Below are 20,307 nucleotides of genomic sequence, written 5' to 3'. Positions count from 1 at the left end.
TCTGATGCTAGTTACAAGGAATAAATCACCATAGAAAATGGATTTCTAAAGAAATGCTTGAGGCTTCAGTCAGGAGAGGCTTCAATGCTTGAGGCTTCAATCACTTTTTTTGAAGGAGTAAAAAAGGAGGGGGGGGGGGGAAGGGGAAAAAGAAGGCACCTTCTGTTAGGACTAAAGCTACAGGAGATGACAAAAAGGGACCTGTATCTTTATCCTAGTCTAAGCTAGTATTTAGGTAGATAAAATTACTTCACAGCCACAGTGAGACAACAGCAGAACAGCAGTACTCAAGTCCAACTTTGGAGGGAGGCTGTGGTTATCTACCTGCAAACTTCACAGAAGTGATGGAAGAAGAATGTTCATCCAGGGTCTGCTGCAAGCTGTAGTCCTTTCCAGCATCCAAGACATGAATCAATCTATCCCGACTGGCTGAGGCTAAGAGCTTTAACCCTTTAAGAAAGTCAAAAAAGAGGGGAAAACCATTACTGAAAAATCCATTTTCTCTTCCAGTCACCATTTTACAACAGCTTCTTCTTAAGTCATCTAAGGGGCATAACATTATACTATAGGGAAGTGCATGGATGGACACTAAGAAAGGCTCTCAGATTTCACACCACAACAACAGAAAGAACAAGTTTAAATCTCAGCCTACAATATTCCAAGGAAGAGTAAAAGGAAGATGCCTTTTTCAAAGTCTGGTTCTACCGGCCCAGTAGAGGGAAATAACTCAATTACGTTTACCTGTGTCAGGTTTGGAGTACTCCAGGCACAGAATCTCAGAGTCATGGGCTTCCACCTTCAGCATTTCCTGCAGAGATTGCAACTCATATATCCTACGACATAATATGACTGATTTCAGTATGCTTAATAAAACCAGCAAGATCTTGGTTTGATTCTCATGCCTATCCAGCTCTCATCCTGCACAAGAAGTTCCATGGGATTACCTGAGAGTGCCTATCCTGTCCCCCGAGGCCAGGTGCTCCCCACTGGGACTCACACAGACAGTGCGTATCCCCACCTTTGTGTCCATCACTTGTGTATCAGCTTTGTCTGCACTTCCCCCTGAGTTGTAATCTGTGTCCAGAAGTACCTGAGTGTTGTCATCTACATAGATGATTTTCATCAAGTCCTAGGGAAACAATAAATCAGAAAAATATTAACTAGTTACAAAATACTAAAATGAAGTATCCTGCTTACAAATCAGGCTTCTGGACAACATAAAAACTTAACTGGCAGTAATTCCGTAATTGGTGACACCTTTCAGCTAAAAGCAAACAGTCCCTTTCATACTGTAGGGGAGAAGTTTCACAGATGTGTCTCACAACCACCATTTGCAAAAGATTCCCCTTTGGGTTGGAAATTAACAGCATCTCCCACAAAACAAGCAAGCTCTGAGATTAGTAATTACAATGTAGCAGGGGATACAGCAGGAATCTAAAAGACCATCCAAATCATGCCCATGCCTTTTCAGAACTCTCTGGCAGGGAAAGCAGGATTTTTTTCCACCATGAGTAAATTGCTGAGGCAAGGTTAGGGCTACTTTGCTCACAGATCTTCCAAGACAAATGACAATAGTGAGGGTGAAATATTTCTCATTCAATTCTCCCAAGCCTTCGTCCCATTTAATACACCTTTTCCAAATAAATCTCAAAGTGGTTACACAACACAGGGATTGGGAAAAAGAGCGGCAGTTCTCCTGATGCATATGGCATGAACCAGTTACAGTATGAAAAGACTAAACTTAGTCTACCCTTGTGTGATTTACAGAAAAAGCAACAATCCCCCCAGGGCCATTTCAGACAAACTATCTTTCCATATGATACTCCCTTTATGCTTCTTCAGGTCCATATATTTTATTAAACATTTGCTCTACTTATACAGAAGCCTCCATTGAGTTAGAGGTCTAAAGAAGTTTGAGCCTTAACTTGGGAATACTTATATATTAAAAAAGAACAATCCCAAGGGCAATGAGGAGATAAAACCGTGGGGTCTTACATTGCTCAGGATGTTGCGGTGCAGGGTGGTGCCATGAATGTTGGAGCTCTCAGTGTTCCACAGACGAATGGTGTTGTCAGAGGAGCAGGTGATGAAAGAACCAGGGGGGAGGCATGACTGATTGTTGTCTTTCACCTCAGGATACATCTAAGGGCAGGTAAAATCAACCTCTGAATGTGATTGCCCTGCACTGGCATCACCAGCAGCAAATTTCAAAACAAAATGAAATCAAAGAGCTGGCCTCTCTCCATTCTGGAACAGCAAGAGACTAGACAGGAGTCCTCCTAAGGAAAATGTGTTCCCAAACTAGAGTTTCACATTCATTTCAAATGTTATCAAGATGATAAACATGCTTCCCTTAATGCAGAAGCTTGCAATAATTCAGCATCTTTTGTTTGTAATGATTCAAAAGCTATGCAAAAATGCTACACTGTTGTTTGAGAATTTCAAGTACTATTGTGGATTTATAAATCAGGAGGAAAGGAGAGATGTAATTAATCAACATACAAGAAGAGTTCTCAACCTCTTCCCACCTTCTTTCTACTTTTCCCTTTCCTGACCACTGTCAGGATATATATCATCATACCAATTGTACCTATATCTCCTAGACTTCCCTCTGTCCATTCAAGGGAAGTCATCTAGATAAAATGGAAGGCAATAACCAATTGAGAAGCTAATGCAGGAAGTACTGGTAAAGGGGTTAATGAGGATCAGAGCTGAGACCTTATTACTTGTTTCATCTCTCTGACTTCGGAGCTCTTGCTCACCACAGACCTCAAGCACCTTTACTGAGGACAGCAGTAAACTCTTGGGCATTCGTGAAAGAAACCCCTCCATCCAACTTTGTACAGTTCTGTCTCTTCTCTGAATTCTCACATTTTAGTAGCAAGATGCAGTAACACACTGCATCTAAAGCATCTGGTCCACAATGGCAGCGCAGCTGAAGAACTGCCTCCAATTCCAAAACAAGCCCATAAGAACCACAGTAATCACGGAAAGAAAGTTGAGTTAATTCTTTCTCTCTGTGTTCAGTGTTTACATTTAAGTCTAGCAGTTCTTCAGATTACCTCCCTAGCCACAACTTGCAACCCAAGACTTGGAACCTGCAGACAACATTCCCTGTCTATATTTACCTCAACATTCCACACACAGGACGAGTGATACAAAGCAGAGTAGACCTTGCCCACTTTCTTCGGGTCTTTGACATCCCATACGTACAGGCTGTGGTCATTGTATACACAGGAAAGCCACTGGTTGGTGGGGTCAAAGGTCAAGGCAATCGTGTCCGGATACTTTGCATCAGCCATACCGGAGAAAAGACGACTGTGCAAAGAGAGAACAGCCTGGTTAACTCGTGCTCTTGCGGAGTTCGAGGAAGGAGGTCAAGCATGGGAGTGCAGATTCACTGCAGGGATCTGGTAAATACATTGTTGCTAAAACACATAGAAAGAGCAGCTGGCTGGGAAGACCTGTCTCTTGAACAAGCAAAGTCCCAAGGAAAGCCAGGAAGTCCCAAAGCAAAAGTCATTCTCCTTACCATGCAACCCAGAGTCCCACCACAGACAGGCACTCTCCCTGAAGGACCACCAAAGAGGACACTTAATCATCACTGGAGGGCATCATCATTTACCAGTGCATAACCAAGTGGGAAATCCAAGTCAAGCAACCTCAAAAGAAAGGGAGGGAGGATCATCTTTTGGTGGGTGCTATTTTTTGTTTATTGATTGCAGAAACTGCTTCTGTACAGCAATGAAGGGGAAGAGTGCCACATTCAAAGGATAGCATATCAGCACAATGGACAAAGAGTGACTTATTTCAGTTGCCATGCATCTGTTATGCTTCCCTTTCACCCCTGCCCCCACAGAGGCTGCTTGGAACACTCATGAGATGGGAAGCGGAAGACAGGCAGTCCTAGGCAGGCAAGTTCTCTGAAGCAAACTTAAATACAGAGGACTCCTGCAGAATAAGGAAATGCACCCTTTCCCATGTCACAACAAGATTGTGCCACATGAACCCTGTATCTCCTTAGCAGGAGTCTCCTGTTTATTCCGGCTGCCACACACATAGAGAAGAAGCTATCACCCCAGTTCCACAATGTTGCTAACAATATTGAATAAGGTAACTATAGCCAGATTGCCAGGGTGTTGACAACAGGTAATTTAAAAGGACTGATGGAGATGCAAGAATGAGGGCCAAAACGCATCTAGTAAAACAGACAGTTGGAGCCCTGCTACTGCAAGTGCAAAGCTTTGAGGTCTGCAGGAGCATAGCCCAGTTCCTATCAAAAAAATCAATCATGAATACAGTTCTGGGCAGCTGCAAACAACTAAAAGGTGGCTCTGGCATTCAAAGGAATATAAAGAGTCCTGTGTTTTCAAGCTTCTTTGGAAGTAATAAAAAAAATTAAAATCACAGTCTACTCTATGAATGCATGTTTAAGAATCACATGAATGTTTCAACTTGACTGATGGATGAGAGCAGCAGACAGCGCTTTTAAAAGGTCTGTGTATGCAGTTGCTTGGTTTAGCACTACCAAAAATTGATAAACTTTAAATTTAGATCTCTTAGGTCTCTTTCCAGCTCAATTACTGGACCTACCACCACATCTCACTGCTCCCCTAGAAGAAAGCTACACAGTGCAGTATTTGAACTTTTTCCCCAAGTTACCAATACATTTAGAGGAAATCTGTTGAGACACTCAAGAAAAAAAAATCATTCTAGTGATATTTGGAGAGAGAATCATGGCTGGTGGATTCATACATCCTCAGATTTCCTTCCCTACTAATGACAGCGGTAGAAAAGGGTAATAGAAAAAGACTGGGAAATTATCCATCAGGAAATTATCAGAAGGTGAGAAATTCAGAGCCAGGGCAGAAGATACTGAAGCAAGGGAGGAAAACAAGACAACAATGTGCAAGACAGGGAGACGAGAAAGACTGAGGGCAACAGTTGGAGATCTGGTTCCATAAAAGACTGCAGGGAAGCCTATGAAATAATATCCCACAAGAGCTTGGGCATCTGTTAATATAAGGAAGCTGCTACAGAGGAGAGTCTTCAACCTTCACCAGTGATAAGCAAAGGATGTGCCATGGCACGTAACAACTGAGGAGTGGCACAGAATCCCATGTCCTCTCTGCCTGTCTGCTCACAGCAACCAATGCCAAAACGCTGCCAGATCCAAGCAATTCCAGGGAGATGAGGAGTAAGACATGCTGTGTGAACCAGCAAACAGCTTTGGGCTGGGCTACAGGGAAGCCAGGGAAGATGGTTACAGCTCTGGGGGATCTGCCACATACTGCCTATTTTAGTCCATAAAAAGAGCACTCAGCAGAAGGCAAAAGTCTGGGGAACAGTTTTAACCCATACAAGCCTTCCTTGCCCCATTCCGCCCTCTCCACAGTACCTGGCTTCAGTCACACTCGCGATGTCTGTTCCTAAAAAATGCGGCTTCGGCAGTGTGGTGACAAAGTGAAGGTTCAGTGGGTTAAAAATCCGCACGGTGCCATCAGCGCAGCCACAGAAGATGTAATCATGATTCACAGAGATGCAGTTTGCCACAGTAGTCTGAGGAGGACATAGCACACAAGGCTCATGAGCAACACACTCTCACTTCTAAGGTCACCAAACACACTACAGAATGAACAGCAACTTGACAGACAAAGGAATCATGGTTGGAGAAGTGAAGTGAACTTGAACCCTGGGAGTAAGGAAAAGCCTAAAAATCCAAGTTTCTTTTCTGAGGAGCTTCCACTAGAGACTTGCTCTGAACACTGCTTTTTATCCTCTGTGACCTTCAGCATTGCTGGCAGGCAAGCAGTACGTCACCCTGTACTACTACACTGATACATTACCTGTCCAAGAGGTCAAGAAAAAAAAATTCTCCCCCCTTCCAATGGAATCTGTACAAATGGCAGAAAATGATAAAAATGGACTGTGGTGATAAAGGGATGAGGTCAATGCAAAATTGTTTGCCAACTTACTGTGAAGCTGTCTGTATTCTGAGCAAGAGTGAAAGGCAGAGTTTAGCGAAGAAAGGAAAGAAAACAAGAGGCATTTCACTTGAGAGAAAGTATGGAAAAATTTTTGTCTTGGTTTTAATACACTGGATCCTTTCAGATGAACATCTTACAATCAATTTGAATGAAAATAAGCCCTGTAAAATTCTTAACCATAGGTCTGCTGGTTTGGAATAGCCAAATCTACTACGTACTACCTAGGAAATCAAGAATTGAGATGTACAAGCCAGGTTAGACACAGAAGAGAAGGCAGAAGTTAGAATCCTTCTAATACTTCTTCTTACATAGGAAAACTCAGGAGGGACAACATAGGGGTTGCCAAAGCTACTTCAGGACATTGCTTTTCCAGAAGGCAGTAGCTGTAACACAGACTTGAGAATGACTCTCAATGATAAATAAAATCCCTTTGCCAAGAAGCAATGCCATTTTTGTCTGGCTTTCCAACCAGTGTAAGTCACAAAGAGGCAGAGGCCCAATGACTCTCACTGCTGGTGGCCAGCTTGTTCTCTCTGAGTGCTCTTACTATTTATTGTTCCTGCTCTGCTTCAGCAGGCATGAATATTACAGAACAGGCAAACACAAAACTCACCCTCAGCTCCACCCATTTGTCTAACAGCCTTTTTTCATTGAATTCACACAGCAGGCCTGAAGATGTGATACAGAAGGTGCTGTCAGCTTTTTTGCCTCTTCCACATGCCACGTCTGCAAAGAAATTGTTCCTTAGTTCTCCAAGCAATCCCGAGCGACCTAGCAAGGGGACTGTGGCATTGACCTATCAATAAAAATACAGTTTGTTAGAAACAGTGAGGCACTCTAGGAAGACAGACCTTTTTTTTTTTCTAAGAAAAGAAAAATAACATCAAGCCTTAGGTACTGAAAGGTCTCAAAGAAAGAGAACTGCAAACAGCCTACAAGGATACGTAGTGACATGCTTTACTTGCTGCAGACCCACTGGTTGCATAGCGTACCAGGACCACCAGTATTAGTAAGTCAGTGAGACAGAATGTGACTAATGCCACCAAAAATGGGCTTCCAAACACATGACCCAGAGACAGCAGATCAACCACAGGAAGAACCACCTTTTCATGGTCAATCTGCGATTTATACCAAATGTCAACAGGTAGTCCAAGCATGAAGTAGGAACATCTGTTCATGAGCACTCAGAAAAATGAGCATATATTGATTCCTGTTCCCCAGGTTAAACATTTTAGTTGACACTTCACAGAATACATTCACAACCTCTTAAGATGCTTGTACCAACATCAAACAGCTCCCTCTACTTCTGTGCTGCAAGGATATCAATAGCTGCAGTTCTTTTCTAGCTTTTTTTTTTTTCCCCTCCTTTCGAATATTTGACTACTAAAGAACAGGCAAGATGCTATACAACTCCAACAGCCATGCCTCTGCCTCAGCACAGGGTAAAACAAGCTGCCTTTGCAGCATGCTTTTGCTACCGGTCTACAGGGAGACAAAAACATGACAGACAAGGATGTGGTGCTCTTCCTGTATTTGTTTTCCTTTCCTTCCCCCTTCTACTTTCTAAATTTCTAATTTTGCATTCCTTTTCTTTCTAAATTTCAGTTACATCTTTCTTCTCTAAAAAAGCGGTCAGGTACTGGAACAGGCTGCCCAGGGAGGTGGTTGAGTCACCATCCCTAGAGGTGTTCAAGAACTGTCTAGATGTGGTACTAAGGGACATGGTTTAGTGAGAAATATTGGTGGAAGGTGAACGGTTGAATTGGATGAGCTTGGAGACCTTATCCAATCTTTTCTATGATTTTATGATCCCAGCAAAATCAAAGAATTCCCAGTTACCACAGCTTACTAAGAAAAAATCCACCCGGCCATAAGATGAAAGTACTTGTTCACAGCTTGGCCTTTAAAGCTTGGCCTTCAGTGGACTTTTTCTTACCTTGGAGGTCTTACTGTCATCCAGGTACCAGAACTTGATGTGTCGATTTCCAGCAGTGACAAAGTAACTGCAGTCCTCTGAGAATGACACAGCTGTCACTTTACTTGAGACTTTGTTGGCTGCCACTACAATATTTTTCTGGAAACACAATCATTTAGATAGCTTAATTTTTTTTGTTCAGAAGCAAAGGAAGCTCATTCCAATTACAGGTACGTATTCAGTACAAGTGCTGTAGCAGCACTATTCAACACTATTCACTTCTGAATACAGCTTCCCCAGAGGGAGCTGAGAGCGTTGATTTGGCAGACAGAACAATTCACATTTACATTCAACTCCATCTTTCACATCGACTGGAACTTAGAACAAGTCAGCAGTCTTGCACTACTGCCTCCAGGAACTTGCTGTTTGAGCCTTGATATGCTGGTTGCACAATCACAGGGAGCTCAGAGCAAATCCATTTCCCTTTATAAACAGCAGGGCAGGCTGTAAACCAGCACAAGGAGGAGTCCTCCCAGCCTGCAGGCAGTAATGTGGGCAAACCACTCAAGCTAGGAACAGGTATTTCCCATAAGGAAAACAGTACTCATTTCTTCATGAATTCACTCTTCTCCTTCAAGACAAGAAGCTTTATGGAAAGACCCGAAACACAAAAAGAGCATGTCTGTACTGCAAAATACAAAGCAAAATCTGCTGCACTTCTCTGTGCACCTCAAAAGGTCAAAGAACTTGGGGAAGGGAGAAGAACACAGCAGGAACACAGAAAGGAAACAGACACTGTGCAAGCAGTATAGTCAGATGACAGGAGCTCCTTGTCCTCAAGACTAGCCCTTCATTTACCTCCTCCTCAACCTTTCCCCAAGGATGAGAAGAAGAGTGAATTAGAAAGTTTTCTCCTCTGTCTGTGGTGGGCTTTCAATGCCGCAGCACACAGCTGACAAAAGCGTACCATTTATGACTGTTGCTTTTAGGAAGAGGTTGTTTTGGTTTTTATATACAAGCAGCACGCACAAATATTTTCTAAAGAATAAGACACAGTTTTTTCTTTCCACAGATTGTTGCCCCAACGTAATGGCAGACATATGGCCTCCATCAGCTTTCACCCACTGTACTTTCTCTAAGTTCCCATTCCAAACCATCAACAATGGAATTAAAGTATTAAAAACCCCAAAACAACTAAAGCAAAATGAGCGAAGTGCATCCACTACACCAAAGAGGAATTACTGGCTGAAGAAAGCTTCCTTCCTCAATCTCATGAATTAGTTTTTTAACAAGACTTTAAGAAAGCACAAGGATTTGGCAAGGCTTCAAAGTTCAGGCTCTTCTGACAGGACAGCAAGATGTCACACGTCTCCAAGTATAGAGAATACCCTTTCACTGAAGTGATTTAGACCTCCCCTAAGGGACTGGAGCTCTGTCATGTCCAAACTTGTCTGCATCTATGAACGTCAAAAAAATAATAATAAAATAGAGGCTGGAAGCAAAATGGAACTGAAATAGGTTACTGACAGACTGTCCACTCTTTTTAATTTAGCAATGCTGTTGTCCACCCAACCTCCTGGAGAGCTTACCTTCCATGACCACACGTTGACAATCATGTCATGTTGGTACCCCACGGACACAATGTACTTGGAGCTGGGAGAGAATGCCACGCAGGCCACCCCGTACTTGTGCTCCTGGAGCTCCGCCACCTGGGTTCGTTCGGCCACATCCCACACTCGAACAGCTGGCATGTGCCCACTCTGGAGGGGACAACAACAGAGAACAGTAAACGTAATTTCTGAGGTGGGTTCTGACAGATTCAAGAACACACATGGGGAGGGAGGCTTGGAAAAAAATGTCCATATGCTGGAATTGCAGGAGGGTGAGATTAGACTTGAGTTCCTGCAAATCTTTAAAGCCCACCTTGAGACTGCCAACGGAATGAAAATACGCATTTGAACAGGTGCCTGATAGAAGTAAGACTATCTGTCCTGCTTTAATCTTCTTCTTACTCTCCTCACAAAACAGCCAAAGACTGTAACACTATTTTTCATGCACATCCCTAATGTCTGCAATGGGAATTCATTCACAGCCAGCCTCTGAAGAGGATTACGTGACACTGCACCTCTGGACTCAGTGAACTGAAAGGCCTAATGCAACGTGGATATTGGAGATCTCAAAACAGGTCATGTCACACAGAAACATGACATGAATGTTCATGTTAATTATCATACATCATTTCAGGAAGGCATACAAGAAACTAAGAGTACCATTTCTGTCACAAAGGTAACAAAGACACATGAATGCACGCTGACAGAATGTAAGCAAGGTAGTGATAGAGAAAAAGACACTGAGGGAACAGATCTTTGTTTTTTACACTTGTTTTCAAGAGAAACTCAGACATCAGAAATGTCAATTCAGCAACTTCTGCCAGACTATTCAATTTTTTTTCTTTATCTGTTATTAAACCAAAATAAAACAAGAAGCAGCAGATGAGCTGAAACACTGGCCAAGAATATGTCTGATGAGCAAATCCTACTCCAGAACCTACTCGTGATTTCACACTGCAATCTGTCAAACCAGTAGCTTGCAAGATAATATTTCCATGGCAACGAGGCAAAATGGTACCTTTTCTGATCACGGCTAAATCATTTGATTGTGTGGGAGAAGCAACTTCTATGACAAGAAAGAGAAATGAAAGCTGTAATAGCTCAGAACTGTGAGTGTTTAATTGCCTTGTCCAAAAGCTTTGCCAAGTGACTGTCTGTGGCCTGGAAATGTGCTAGGGTCAGATTTTGCTGCATTTGTTACAGTTCTTTCTCCTGCAAGGCAAAGCTCAGGTCCCAAGGCGGCTGTCAAGATATTACAGTGAGATAAATCAGCTGCTCTTCCAAGCAATTACTGCACTTAAACACATGTATACATGTGTGTATATGTATACACACACACACATATATATACTTCTCAGCATCTTAGAATATACTTGGAAACTTTAACAAATTAAATTCATATTCAATCACATAACAAATGCTCACCAAAAGCAAGCTCTGTATGGTTCCCATAGACAAGGAATTCATGTCACCATGGGAAGAAAGTTAAAAATATATGAAATATATATATGAAATATTCAAAAGACATTTGATGCATATGGCAGGCTGAGAACAAGCCTCTGTGCTCTCCTTCCTGAAAAGCCAGTCATGCAGGAAGTTGAATTGTAACAAGGCAGAATTAGCACAAGGCTGCTAAAAGCCAGTTTGACAAAGTTAATTATGAAAGCATTTCCCTGTGGGACCACCCATAGGACAAAGTAAGAAGAGACTGCTGATACCAGCAGGGGACACTACTCCACCAAGTAATAACTCAAATGGGAGGCATGTTGGAGGATACCAAAAAGAGAAATAGTCTTACAAGAGGGTGAAACATGTTTTGCAACAAGACATAAAAAAAAAAAGAAAAAACTTTCAAGCATAACTGGAAAAAATAAATAATAATAATTTAAAAAACCTTGTCACTTTCCCTTGTAAAACGTCAAGCTGAAAAGCTTTGGTTGTCAGTAAGAAAAATATTCACTTCATTTTTCATTTGTTTTCCTACTCCACGTGAAAAAATAGAGCAGCAGAGGGGTACAAAAAAACCAAGGATTTTTTAAATTTCCTTACACATACATGAAAGAAAATTACATATGAAATTATAAAGCTTTTACACACATATGTATACATGTATACATATGTATACATGTAAAAAAATGTAAAAGCTTTATAATTTTATATGTATTTTTATGTGTATATATTATATATATATATATATACACAAACCTTATGACTTCTAGAGTATAAGGTGGCACTAAGAACAAACTACAGTATAAAAGCTCTGATGGAAAATNGGGGAGGGGGGAGGATAGAGGGGGTTGTCAAGGCAGCCTCTGTCCTGAAACACTACCGCTTCCATCCTTGGCACAGCTGGGTAGCCACCCAGTGACACGACAGCTGCCACTGCAATGACTGCTCTAGGGACCTCTGGAGTGCACAGCCACCTTCTTGACAGTTTGAACACAGAGCTATGATATATTTTGTCTCTCTGTGGCTGAGACTCAGGAGGGGACCTGTTTCACACATGCTTGCTCCCCATGTCTTACAGAGCCACAGACTAGTGGTAAACTACTACCAATCTCAAAGGAGAGCAAACTGAGCCCAACCCTAAGGGAGGCAGTCAGCATTTCTGTAGATTTCTAACATACAGCAATTCCAAATTCATGACACACAGTCCATGTCTTGAGCTTCTAATGCACAACAGACATACAGCACAGTTATCCATATTCTCCCCCTTATGCATGTTCGAAAAGAGGAAGTAATTGTCACCTCCAGTCAAACATACAATGCCAAACCACAGGCACTCAGATCTTCTGTCACTATTCCAAAAGCTCCAGTCCGTACGCGCTTTTCGCTTTTTGCACAACACAGTTCAGCTTCTGCTACTTTCTGAAATCCTATAGGGACAATGATAAACTCTGAGATTAAGGACCATCCAGTACTCTCCACTGTGCTTAGAGTAGAGTCAGGCTATGTGTGTCCTCTCACTTATTTCCACCCTACCTTCAATCCCACACAGGCCACACCAGAAGATTCATCCCCCAAGCTGATGAAAGAAAGCACACTAAAAAACTACCAGCAAGACCATCCAGAGCTGCCCATAACCTGATCAGACCTTCAAGAGATGCAACACTAAAATAAGTTTCTCTGGGCAAAGGCTGTTCACTGGCTTGTTTTTTCTAACACTCTCTGCCATGCTTCAAAATGGGCTAGACAAGGTGTGCCCTCTCTTCTCTCACACTTACCTCTCCTGTAACCAAATATTTTCCATCTGGAGAGAAAGCGAGTGCTGTAATTGTTTTCCTGAAACAGAGAAAATGACACTGAGAAACATTTCCAACAAATGATTTCATTTCAGTACATCACGATTGGGGAGTAGGCTGGGACTAACTGGAAAGAGGCTCAAATCACACGTACTAGCTTGAAACAATAGTTTTGCTTTACCAGAAGTCTTAACACTTGCCCTGGGGATTCCCCGGTGCCCAAATCTCTAGCAGTATGCCTACAGAACTGGACAAGCTTCAAAAGTTGAGGTTCACCCTCATATTCATGCCTTTATTCCAGACACAGAACCGGTCCGAGTCCTGGCTCCAATAATGAGGCCATAGTTTCACATGAAGAAAAAAAAAAGTCATACAGATACCAAGGAGTTCTTGCAAAGCCTCCTCCACATCGTGCCTGCTAACGGTTTCTCATGGGACCACAAAATTTATGAGCTGTTGCCTCATCAATAACAGCACCCCACATCAGAAGGAGGTAGAGTTAAGCCAGCAGACAGGCTCTCCCCAAGGCAACTCTCACGAAGGAGATTAGCTGGGAGCAATAGAAGCTCCTATACTTTACTCAAGCCATAAAAACCTTGAAATCCACCTCCTACAGAGAGCCAAGTTAGCTTGAAACTTTACTCACCTGGAACTGTTTAGAATATGGTGTTGCTTATTTTTTCTAGGGTTGAACAGCACAACAACACACCTAGATAGAAGAAACAGAAGAAAAAAGGTTTGCATAAGCATATTTATAAAGAAAAACAAAGAGCTATCCTTGCTGGCAGAGCAGCAGTGTACACAGCATCAGAAAGATGTTCCACCCTCTAGCTTCACAAGCTGAGCTTTGGCCATCTGAGAAATGCAAAGGAAGAATCACAAATCTCTCCCATATGGAGGCGTACTGTATGCTAGTACCACAAAAATTACCCTTCTTGCATCTGTAAGCCTTAAGTCTCTGATTGCTCATGTTGGACAAAAAGGTTAATTATGAGTCTATGCAACGGCTGTAATAGATTAAGTCCCCTGACATAAAAGCGACCATATGTACCAAGTACCAAATCAGAACGTCTAGAGCAGAACAAGAATGTTCTTGAGGTGATTTCTAGAAAAGCTCAGAGTTGAGGAGTTATATTCCTGCGCCATACCACAGGACAGAAAATTGTTGAGCACAGCATGAGAGGTGGCTGGCCAGTTAAACGAGAAAACACGATGCCAAAACCTATTAACTCAAAAGGCATATCTGAATAAACAATTTGCTTAGAAGCTTTGCAGAAATCTCTCTACAAGATGAGGTGCAGAAGTAAGTAGCAAAGTTCTAGGAAGCAATATAATTGTCACCATCAGGAGCAAAACAGTCACAGATTGGCAGGGGAGTGACTGAGAAAAGGCCCCACTTCCCCATGAATCTGTCCAGTAGACTTGGTGCCTCAACCCACTACAAGCAGCCTGCAGCATTTCCAGGTCCTGCATCTTCTCCACTCCACATAAGCACACACCAAAGTTTCAAAAATCCTCGTATAACAGCACTGGTTTGGTAGAAGAGAGTGGTAGCCACTGGTTACATCAAAAAAGAGAAACACAACTACCACCACGACAGGGCCCTTCCTGCTTGCTCCTGAAAGCACAAAAGGAGAGAAAAATTGGCCTCAGGCAGAACAGCAATTGCTCTAATGACTTTGTGTCCTATCTCTCACTTCATCTCTAAAATAGAAATCAATGGTTTTGTCTCTCACTGTTAACACACACTGCCAATGCTCAGAGTCCTGGCTCCTCCTTCACAGACATGCCAGCAGAGCACTGCAGGATATCTAAGCTTCACTGCCAGTGGCCCTCACTGCCAGAGACTGCACTTATATCACCATCATGCTGGGGTTCACCTACAACATGTGCCAGGCCACAAGCATCAGTCACAGGAGAAATGCACAGGACAGAGAAGTAGCACAGTTGGTCCGAAGAAGACAAGCAAGAAGACAAAAGCAGAGGCATCATGGGAGCAATATCCCAATGTAAGCAGCAAACGAGCAGTACAGTTTGGCACCATGATGTCCAGGGCCATCTCTGTGCTCCCGGGAGCAGACGGTGCTCACAGTGCCGTTGGTCCAGGTTTGGCAGGGTCTCACCTCTGCTATCTCTGCAGAGGCTTATATCTCCTTCCCTGGCCCAGGCAGCTCCCCTTTCACGTGGTCTGGCAGGTAGCCCTGCCAGAAGCGATGTACACTTTGAAATGGCAAAGAGACCAGGAAGGAGGACTGACACACCAAGGCTTTGAGCTCAAAGTCCCTGGCTGAAGCAGTCATGCTCCATTAACTTCACAAGTTCAATGCAGACTCAGTCAGATGTTACCAAAGCTTCAACCTCTGAGTTACCAGCCATTCACAAGAAATGTCCCACAGTGGAATACTCTACATTTCCTCCCATCATTCTCCACTCATGCCCTGTGCAGAAGGCCAAGGCAATAAAGGCATCAAGCTTTCTTAACAGTGAAGTTTGGCAGCCATGACTGGAGATGTGATCTTGTGCAAGAATATGGAAGAGTAAATAAGGAATCTGTTCAGACTGAGATTGATCCTTCCACACTTTTTATCCAGGGGAACCAATCTGGAGTTTCAAGTCAAAGCTATGCTATTAATTTCTGAAGGATTACTGTAAAGAAGCAGGTGGTTTGTGATTCATTAACAAGACCAGCGAGGTTAAGCCTTGTAAATCATGAGATATGAAACAGGAAGTTAGCAGATGTATCTAATCCCAAATCTCCAGCTAATCAGAAAAGCAAAGTAAAACTCCATTATATGAAGTTTGATAGGTTTAATGGACTAAAATACTGTTGGATTATTGACAGTGATGAATTTTGCTAAAAATAAGCTTCAAAGAAAACACTGGAAAGAATAAAGGAAAGACACAACATCCTGGAAAAGAATTTCCTATATATTCTGCACAAGAAAATGACTTCAGAGAACTGAAGGCAGTCTAAAAACACAGGAAAAAATGCAAAAAACAAAGCATGGTCTTCAAACCAGGCAAGTATACAAACCACTTCCTAGTATAGTGAGCCACTAAGGTCCACGGCTTTGCTGTTAGTAACTTCCACAACAGAGCCTGTGACCACTCACGGTCATGAATTTTAGCTCAGCTGTGCTCCAGAGTTGGTGGTCTCCCTGTGAGCCTGCCTTCATGCAGGCTTCCTTATTCCTTCCTGGCTCCCAGGGAAGACAAGCTTTCCACTGGGAAGGTAAGGGCCACCCACCTCAAACACAAGGGAGAACTGACAAACTACTGCAAGAACCACACAGGTTGGAGTCCCACAGCAGTAGTCACAGACCTGGATATTTTAACTCTGTCTTAAGAAACACATGCGCTGAGTTGGGACTCATAATGAATAAATTCTAGCAAGAGGAGGAAAAGAATTTTTTAGAAATAAGTCAAAGTACTAGTCTGTAAGCACTGACTAATGCCACAAAAAGGTAATTTTAATCCATAGACTTACTGAAACAAGACTGCACATGATTATGATGAGCTGTAAACTAGACTTGCTAATCAGTTATGGACTCATATCCCAATTAAGTCATTTGGCTAGGCTAAAGTGGCCTTTTCAATTTGCTTTCTTGCACAATCTGCTATCCAGCAAAAACCACCCCTCTGCTATGCTTTCCACCATCACCCTCCTGCCTGCCACACACAAGAGTAATGAAGACTCCAGCCAATTCCACAGATACCTTATGCAACACGATGGGAGGCCACAAGCCACAGATCTCACAGCAAGACACAAGTACAGTCCAGGAGCAAGGAGCACCTGACTTTGACAAATTACCCCCTCCCAAAATGCCCGGAAAGGTGTGTAGTCCTCTCCATTCCAGAGGGCACATCTTCTCAAAGAGCAGAGGTTAACCGCTTTCACCACTTTAACCTCTCTCAAGTGTTCAGAGCAGACTCGGTGTCTGTTCAGACACTTGTAGTTCACGGCCCCAGAGCAGCTCCTTCACCCCACATAGCTGGCAAGCCATTCTTCAGCAGAACCTGCAGCAGTTCCCAAACAATGGAGCTGAGAGTTCATGCGTACTCGGGGTGTGCTTTGTTTTATCAAGTAACTTGGTCTAGCAAAATAAAAAGAATGGAGACAAGTAATGGTCAAGATCATTGACCAACCTATTCCACGCTTCCTCCAATTTCCTTATGGCTGCCAAGCCCTCAGGAGACTCAAAGTACTTACTCCTTTCTATTCAGGTCAGCTTTAATCTTAGTTAAAATATTAAAAATAATTACCATGGAAAATTAACTGCATACAAGAGCATACAGTCATCTATCCATCCTACCCCTTCTTCTGTGGTTTTGTAAGACTTCATTCAGCATTTCACAGACAAGAGTGGTGCAAATGACACAAGGGAAGAGAGTACTGATTTTTTTTTGTTCCTAGCTTCCAGCTGTGGATGCAGACCAAGTAAAGTGCTTCAAACATGCATTTCTACAATGGTTACATCACCTCTTCCCAAATTGAAGCTGTCAAAACAAATTCAAGTTCAAGACATCTTTGTCTGGAGAGAACTTTTTAAATGCTAGTGCCAACATGAAAACTAACACCAGCTCCAAAAGCACTTGATGTGGGACCTAAGTCAATACCCACCCTGATGCACACTAGCTGTTCAGAAGGTCAACATGGTAGCAACCTTGTTTCAGCACAAACTCCACTACCTTCTCTGCAGCCACACACACAGCTTGATGACAAGACCACCTTTTCATGCACTAGTATAGTTTGATTTCCAAGACATTTATAGAAGCTGCTCACTGCCATATAGATTACTGTTGTACAAACCAACTATCCAGCCAACTGAGATCAAGTATCCTGCTTGTTTGTACACTAGCTCCTGCAGAGGTCATTGACAATTGCATACATATTTAACAGTTTATTTCTAGGTCTACAATGTCACCCACAACCTTCAAGTAACACCTTCCTGATGCAAGCAGCTCTTAAAGACAAAATGGCTGCAGAATCTCTCCCAGGTCTCCGCTTCCTCATGGGGCAGGCACTCACGTAACCTCAGCAAACACAAAGGCCAGAATTGGCTATCACAGCTATGTCAAAGGTTTTTGCGGCATCAGGGAGCCCACTTGGGTCAGCCAATAAGAAAGCAGGGAAAGGTTCCTGGCAGAGTTTTCTAAACCTCCATGAAGGCACAAACCCTATCTTACACATATGCAACCATGCACCACTTATGCAGATAAATGCCAGTGTTGTTTCAAAGGAAGAAAGGAGGAGGGAAAGGAGTGTCTGAACAGTTCCCACTGGCTCCAGTAAAAGGAAAAAAAATATATAAATATATATGAAAGAAGCAATTTCCATAAGCTAAATATAGAAGCAGGAATGGAGAGGAATTGGATGTCAGTATCACATTTACATGAAGTATCTGACTCACTAAGCAGCAGTGGATCACTCCATGCCCTTTCCTCCCCATTACTTCTGTCTCTCCTCACAGTTCCACTCCTGTTCTTCCCCAAATCCTAGTTTGTCACCATTTTACTTGTTCCTCGTTGTCCCCCTTGTTTCACTGCACATCCTGCTAGTCCTGCTTTCCCCCATCCTTCTTCAGCAAGTTACTATCAAAAAGATATCTGCAGAAGTCAGTTTTCTTTCTTTCTTTCTCTGCAGGACACCCACCTCACCAAGGGGATCAGGAAAATCAGAAGTCAATGACAGTATTCCTTTCCCAAGTTATTCATCAACAGGCTGGACAAGGCTGGACAAGTGGGCCCATGAGAACCTATTGAGGTTCAACAAGGCCAAGTGCAAGGTGCTGCACTTGGGCCGGGGCAATCCCAGGTACTTATACAAACTGGAGGAAGAAGTACTTGAAAGCAGCCCTGCGGAGAGGGACTTGGGGATCCTGGTAGACGAGAAGCTGGACATGAGCCAGCAGTGTGCGCTGGCAGCCCGGAAGGCCAACTATGTTCTGGGCTGCATTAAAAGAGGAGTGGCCAGCAGGGAGAGGGAGGTGGTGGTCCCCCTCTACTCGGCTCTTGTGAGGCCCTATCTGGAGTACTGTGTCCAGGCCTGGGGCCCCCAGCACAAGAAGGACGTGGAGCTCTTGGAAAGAGTTCAGAGGAGAGCGACCAAGATGATCAGAGGGCTGGAGCACCTCTCCTATGAGGAAAGGTTGAGGGAACTGGGCTTGTTTAGTTTGGAGAAGAGAAGGCTCCAGGGAGACCTCATTGTGGCCTTCCAATACTTGAAGGGAGTGTATAAACAGGAGGGGGATCGATTGTTTGTGAGGGTAGACAGCGATAGGACAAGGGGGAATGGTTTTAAGTTGAGACAGGGGAGATTTAGGTTAGATATTAGGAGGAAGTTTTTCACACAGAGGGTGGTGACACACTGGAACAGGTTGCCCAGGGAGGTTGTGGATGCCCCATCCCTGGAAGCGTTCAAGGCCAGACTGGACGCGGCTCTGGGCAGCCTGGTCTAGTGGTTGGCAGCCCTGCACTTGGCAGAGGGGTTGAGACTTGATGATCTTTGAGGTCCTTTTCAACCCAGGCCATTCTATGATTCTATGATCAACCTACTGCTGCCATGCCTTGCAGGACATAGAACTGGAGCTGGAGTTCAAGGGTCAAGTCCTTCTCTTCTAAAAGTATATAGCCTATGCTGTAAAGAGAATGTTGAGTGGAGGAAAAACTCCATAAGTTGTCAAAACAAATTCTGGCCTTCCCTACAAGTAGCCTCCTTTCATGGTGCTGCAAGAATAAATGAAAAGAGCAAACAATCCCATTCCTTCAAAACTGGTCCATTTCTCAACTTCTGGCTCATACTCTGTTCTCTTCCCCAAAGTTATTCAAATGAGACTGAAATAGCTTCCTACGCACAAAATGCATGAGAAAGAAAAAAGGCATTGATAAGAACAAAATCTTTTTTTTTTTTTCTTTTACACTGCACTGGTTGCTAAGGGAAGCTCAATCAGAGTGAAGCAGTATCTACAGAAGCTGGTGTTAATTTTCTATGTGGCAACTCTTTCTGCCAAAAAGCTTCTTTAATTCACAGCCAGTACTGGGAGTGGGTTAACAGTGATGAGAGAGGATGTGCACACTGGCTATGTAACTGAATAGGTATTTTCATTCGGGCTATATTAATTAAATACATTCTGAAAAGAAAGGCGGATCTGTTGAAAGGTTAGGATCTGGGTATCACTGCCTGAGAAAAAAAGCCCTCAGAACTCCCTGCACCAAACCACGACCAAGAAGGCTGGAAGGGTGGGAGTCAAATGCAGATTAATTCATACTTCAGGAACAAACACAGGCTAATGGAAAGACGAACAAGAAATCCACTGTAAAAAAGAAAACGATCAATATATTTAAGTGTCTCTAGGCTAACTGAGTAGGAATTTCTGGTTGCCAAGCAGGAACACGCTTGTACTGCTTAAAAGGTTGGGTGATTCCCCAAACCTGCAGGACTGGGAGCAAAAATGCAGAACGAAAGAGGCTCTGCTCCAAAAACCATACAAACAGCCGCACCAGATCAAACTTAAGTCCAGTATCTTGCCTCTAATAGTGGAGGAATGCACAGG

At 43.1% G+C, this 20,307-nt stretch overlaps 1 protein-coding gene across 3 annotated transcripts in view; it reads right to left on the bottom strand.

Annotated features, from left to right (window-relative positions):
- MAPKBP1 (mitogen-activated protein kinase binding protein 1) overlaps positions 1-20,307 on the bottom strand; it is a 97,579-nt gene that overhangs the window by 32,853 nt on the left and 44,419 nt on the right. For all 3 annotated transcript variants that reach the window (XM_021401658.1, XM_021401661.1, XM_021401660.1), the window contains exons 4-14: positions 13,401-13,463; positions 12,737-12,794; positions 9,492-9,662; positions 7,924-8,061; positions 6,601-6,783; positions 5,399-5,559; positions 3,129-3,318; positions 1,996-2,142; positions 945-1,129; positions 742-833; positions 325-450 (exon numbers count right to left, since the gene is read on the bottom strand). In XM_021401658.1, coding sequence (XP_021257333.1) covers positions 325-450; positions 742-833; positions 945-1,129; positions 1,996-2,142; positions 3,129-3,318; positions 5,399-5,559; positions 6,601-6,783; positions 7,924-8,061; positions 9,492-9,662; positions 12,737-12,794; positions 13,401-13,463 — 1,514 coding nt within the window. The remainder of the gene's footprint in view (positions 1-324; positions 451-741; positions 834-944; positions 1,130-1,995; positions 2,143-3,128; positions 3,319-5,398; positions 5,560-6,600; positions 6,784-7,923; positions 8,062-9,491; positions 9,663-12,736; positions 12,795-13,400; positions 13,464-20,307) is intronic.

This window comes from Numida meleagris, chromosome 6 (genome assembly GCF_002078875.1).
Source record: "Numida meleagris isolate 19003 breed g44 Domestic line chromosome 6, NumMel1.0, whole genome shotgun sequence".
NCBI classification, from domain to species: domain Eukaryota; kingdom Metazoa; phylum Chordata; class Aves; order Galliformes; family Numididae; genus Numida; species Numida meleagris.
The sequence above is the reverse complement of the archived record's forward strand: the minus strand, read 5'-3'. Positions and strand labels throughout refer to the sequence as shown.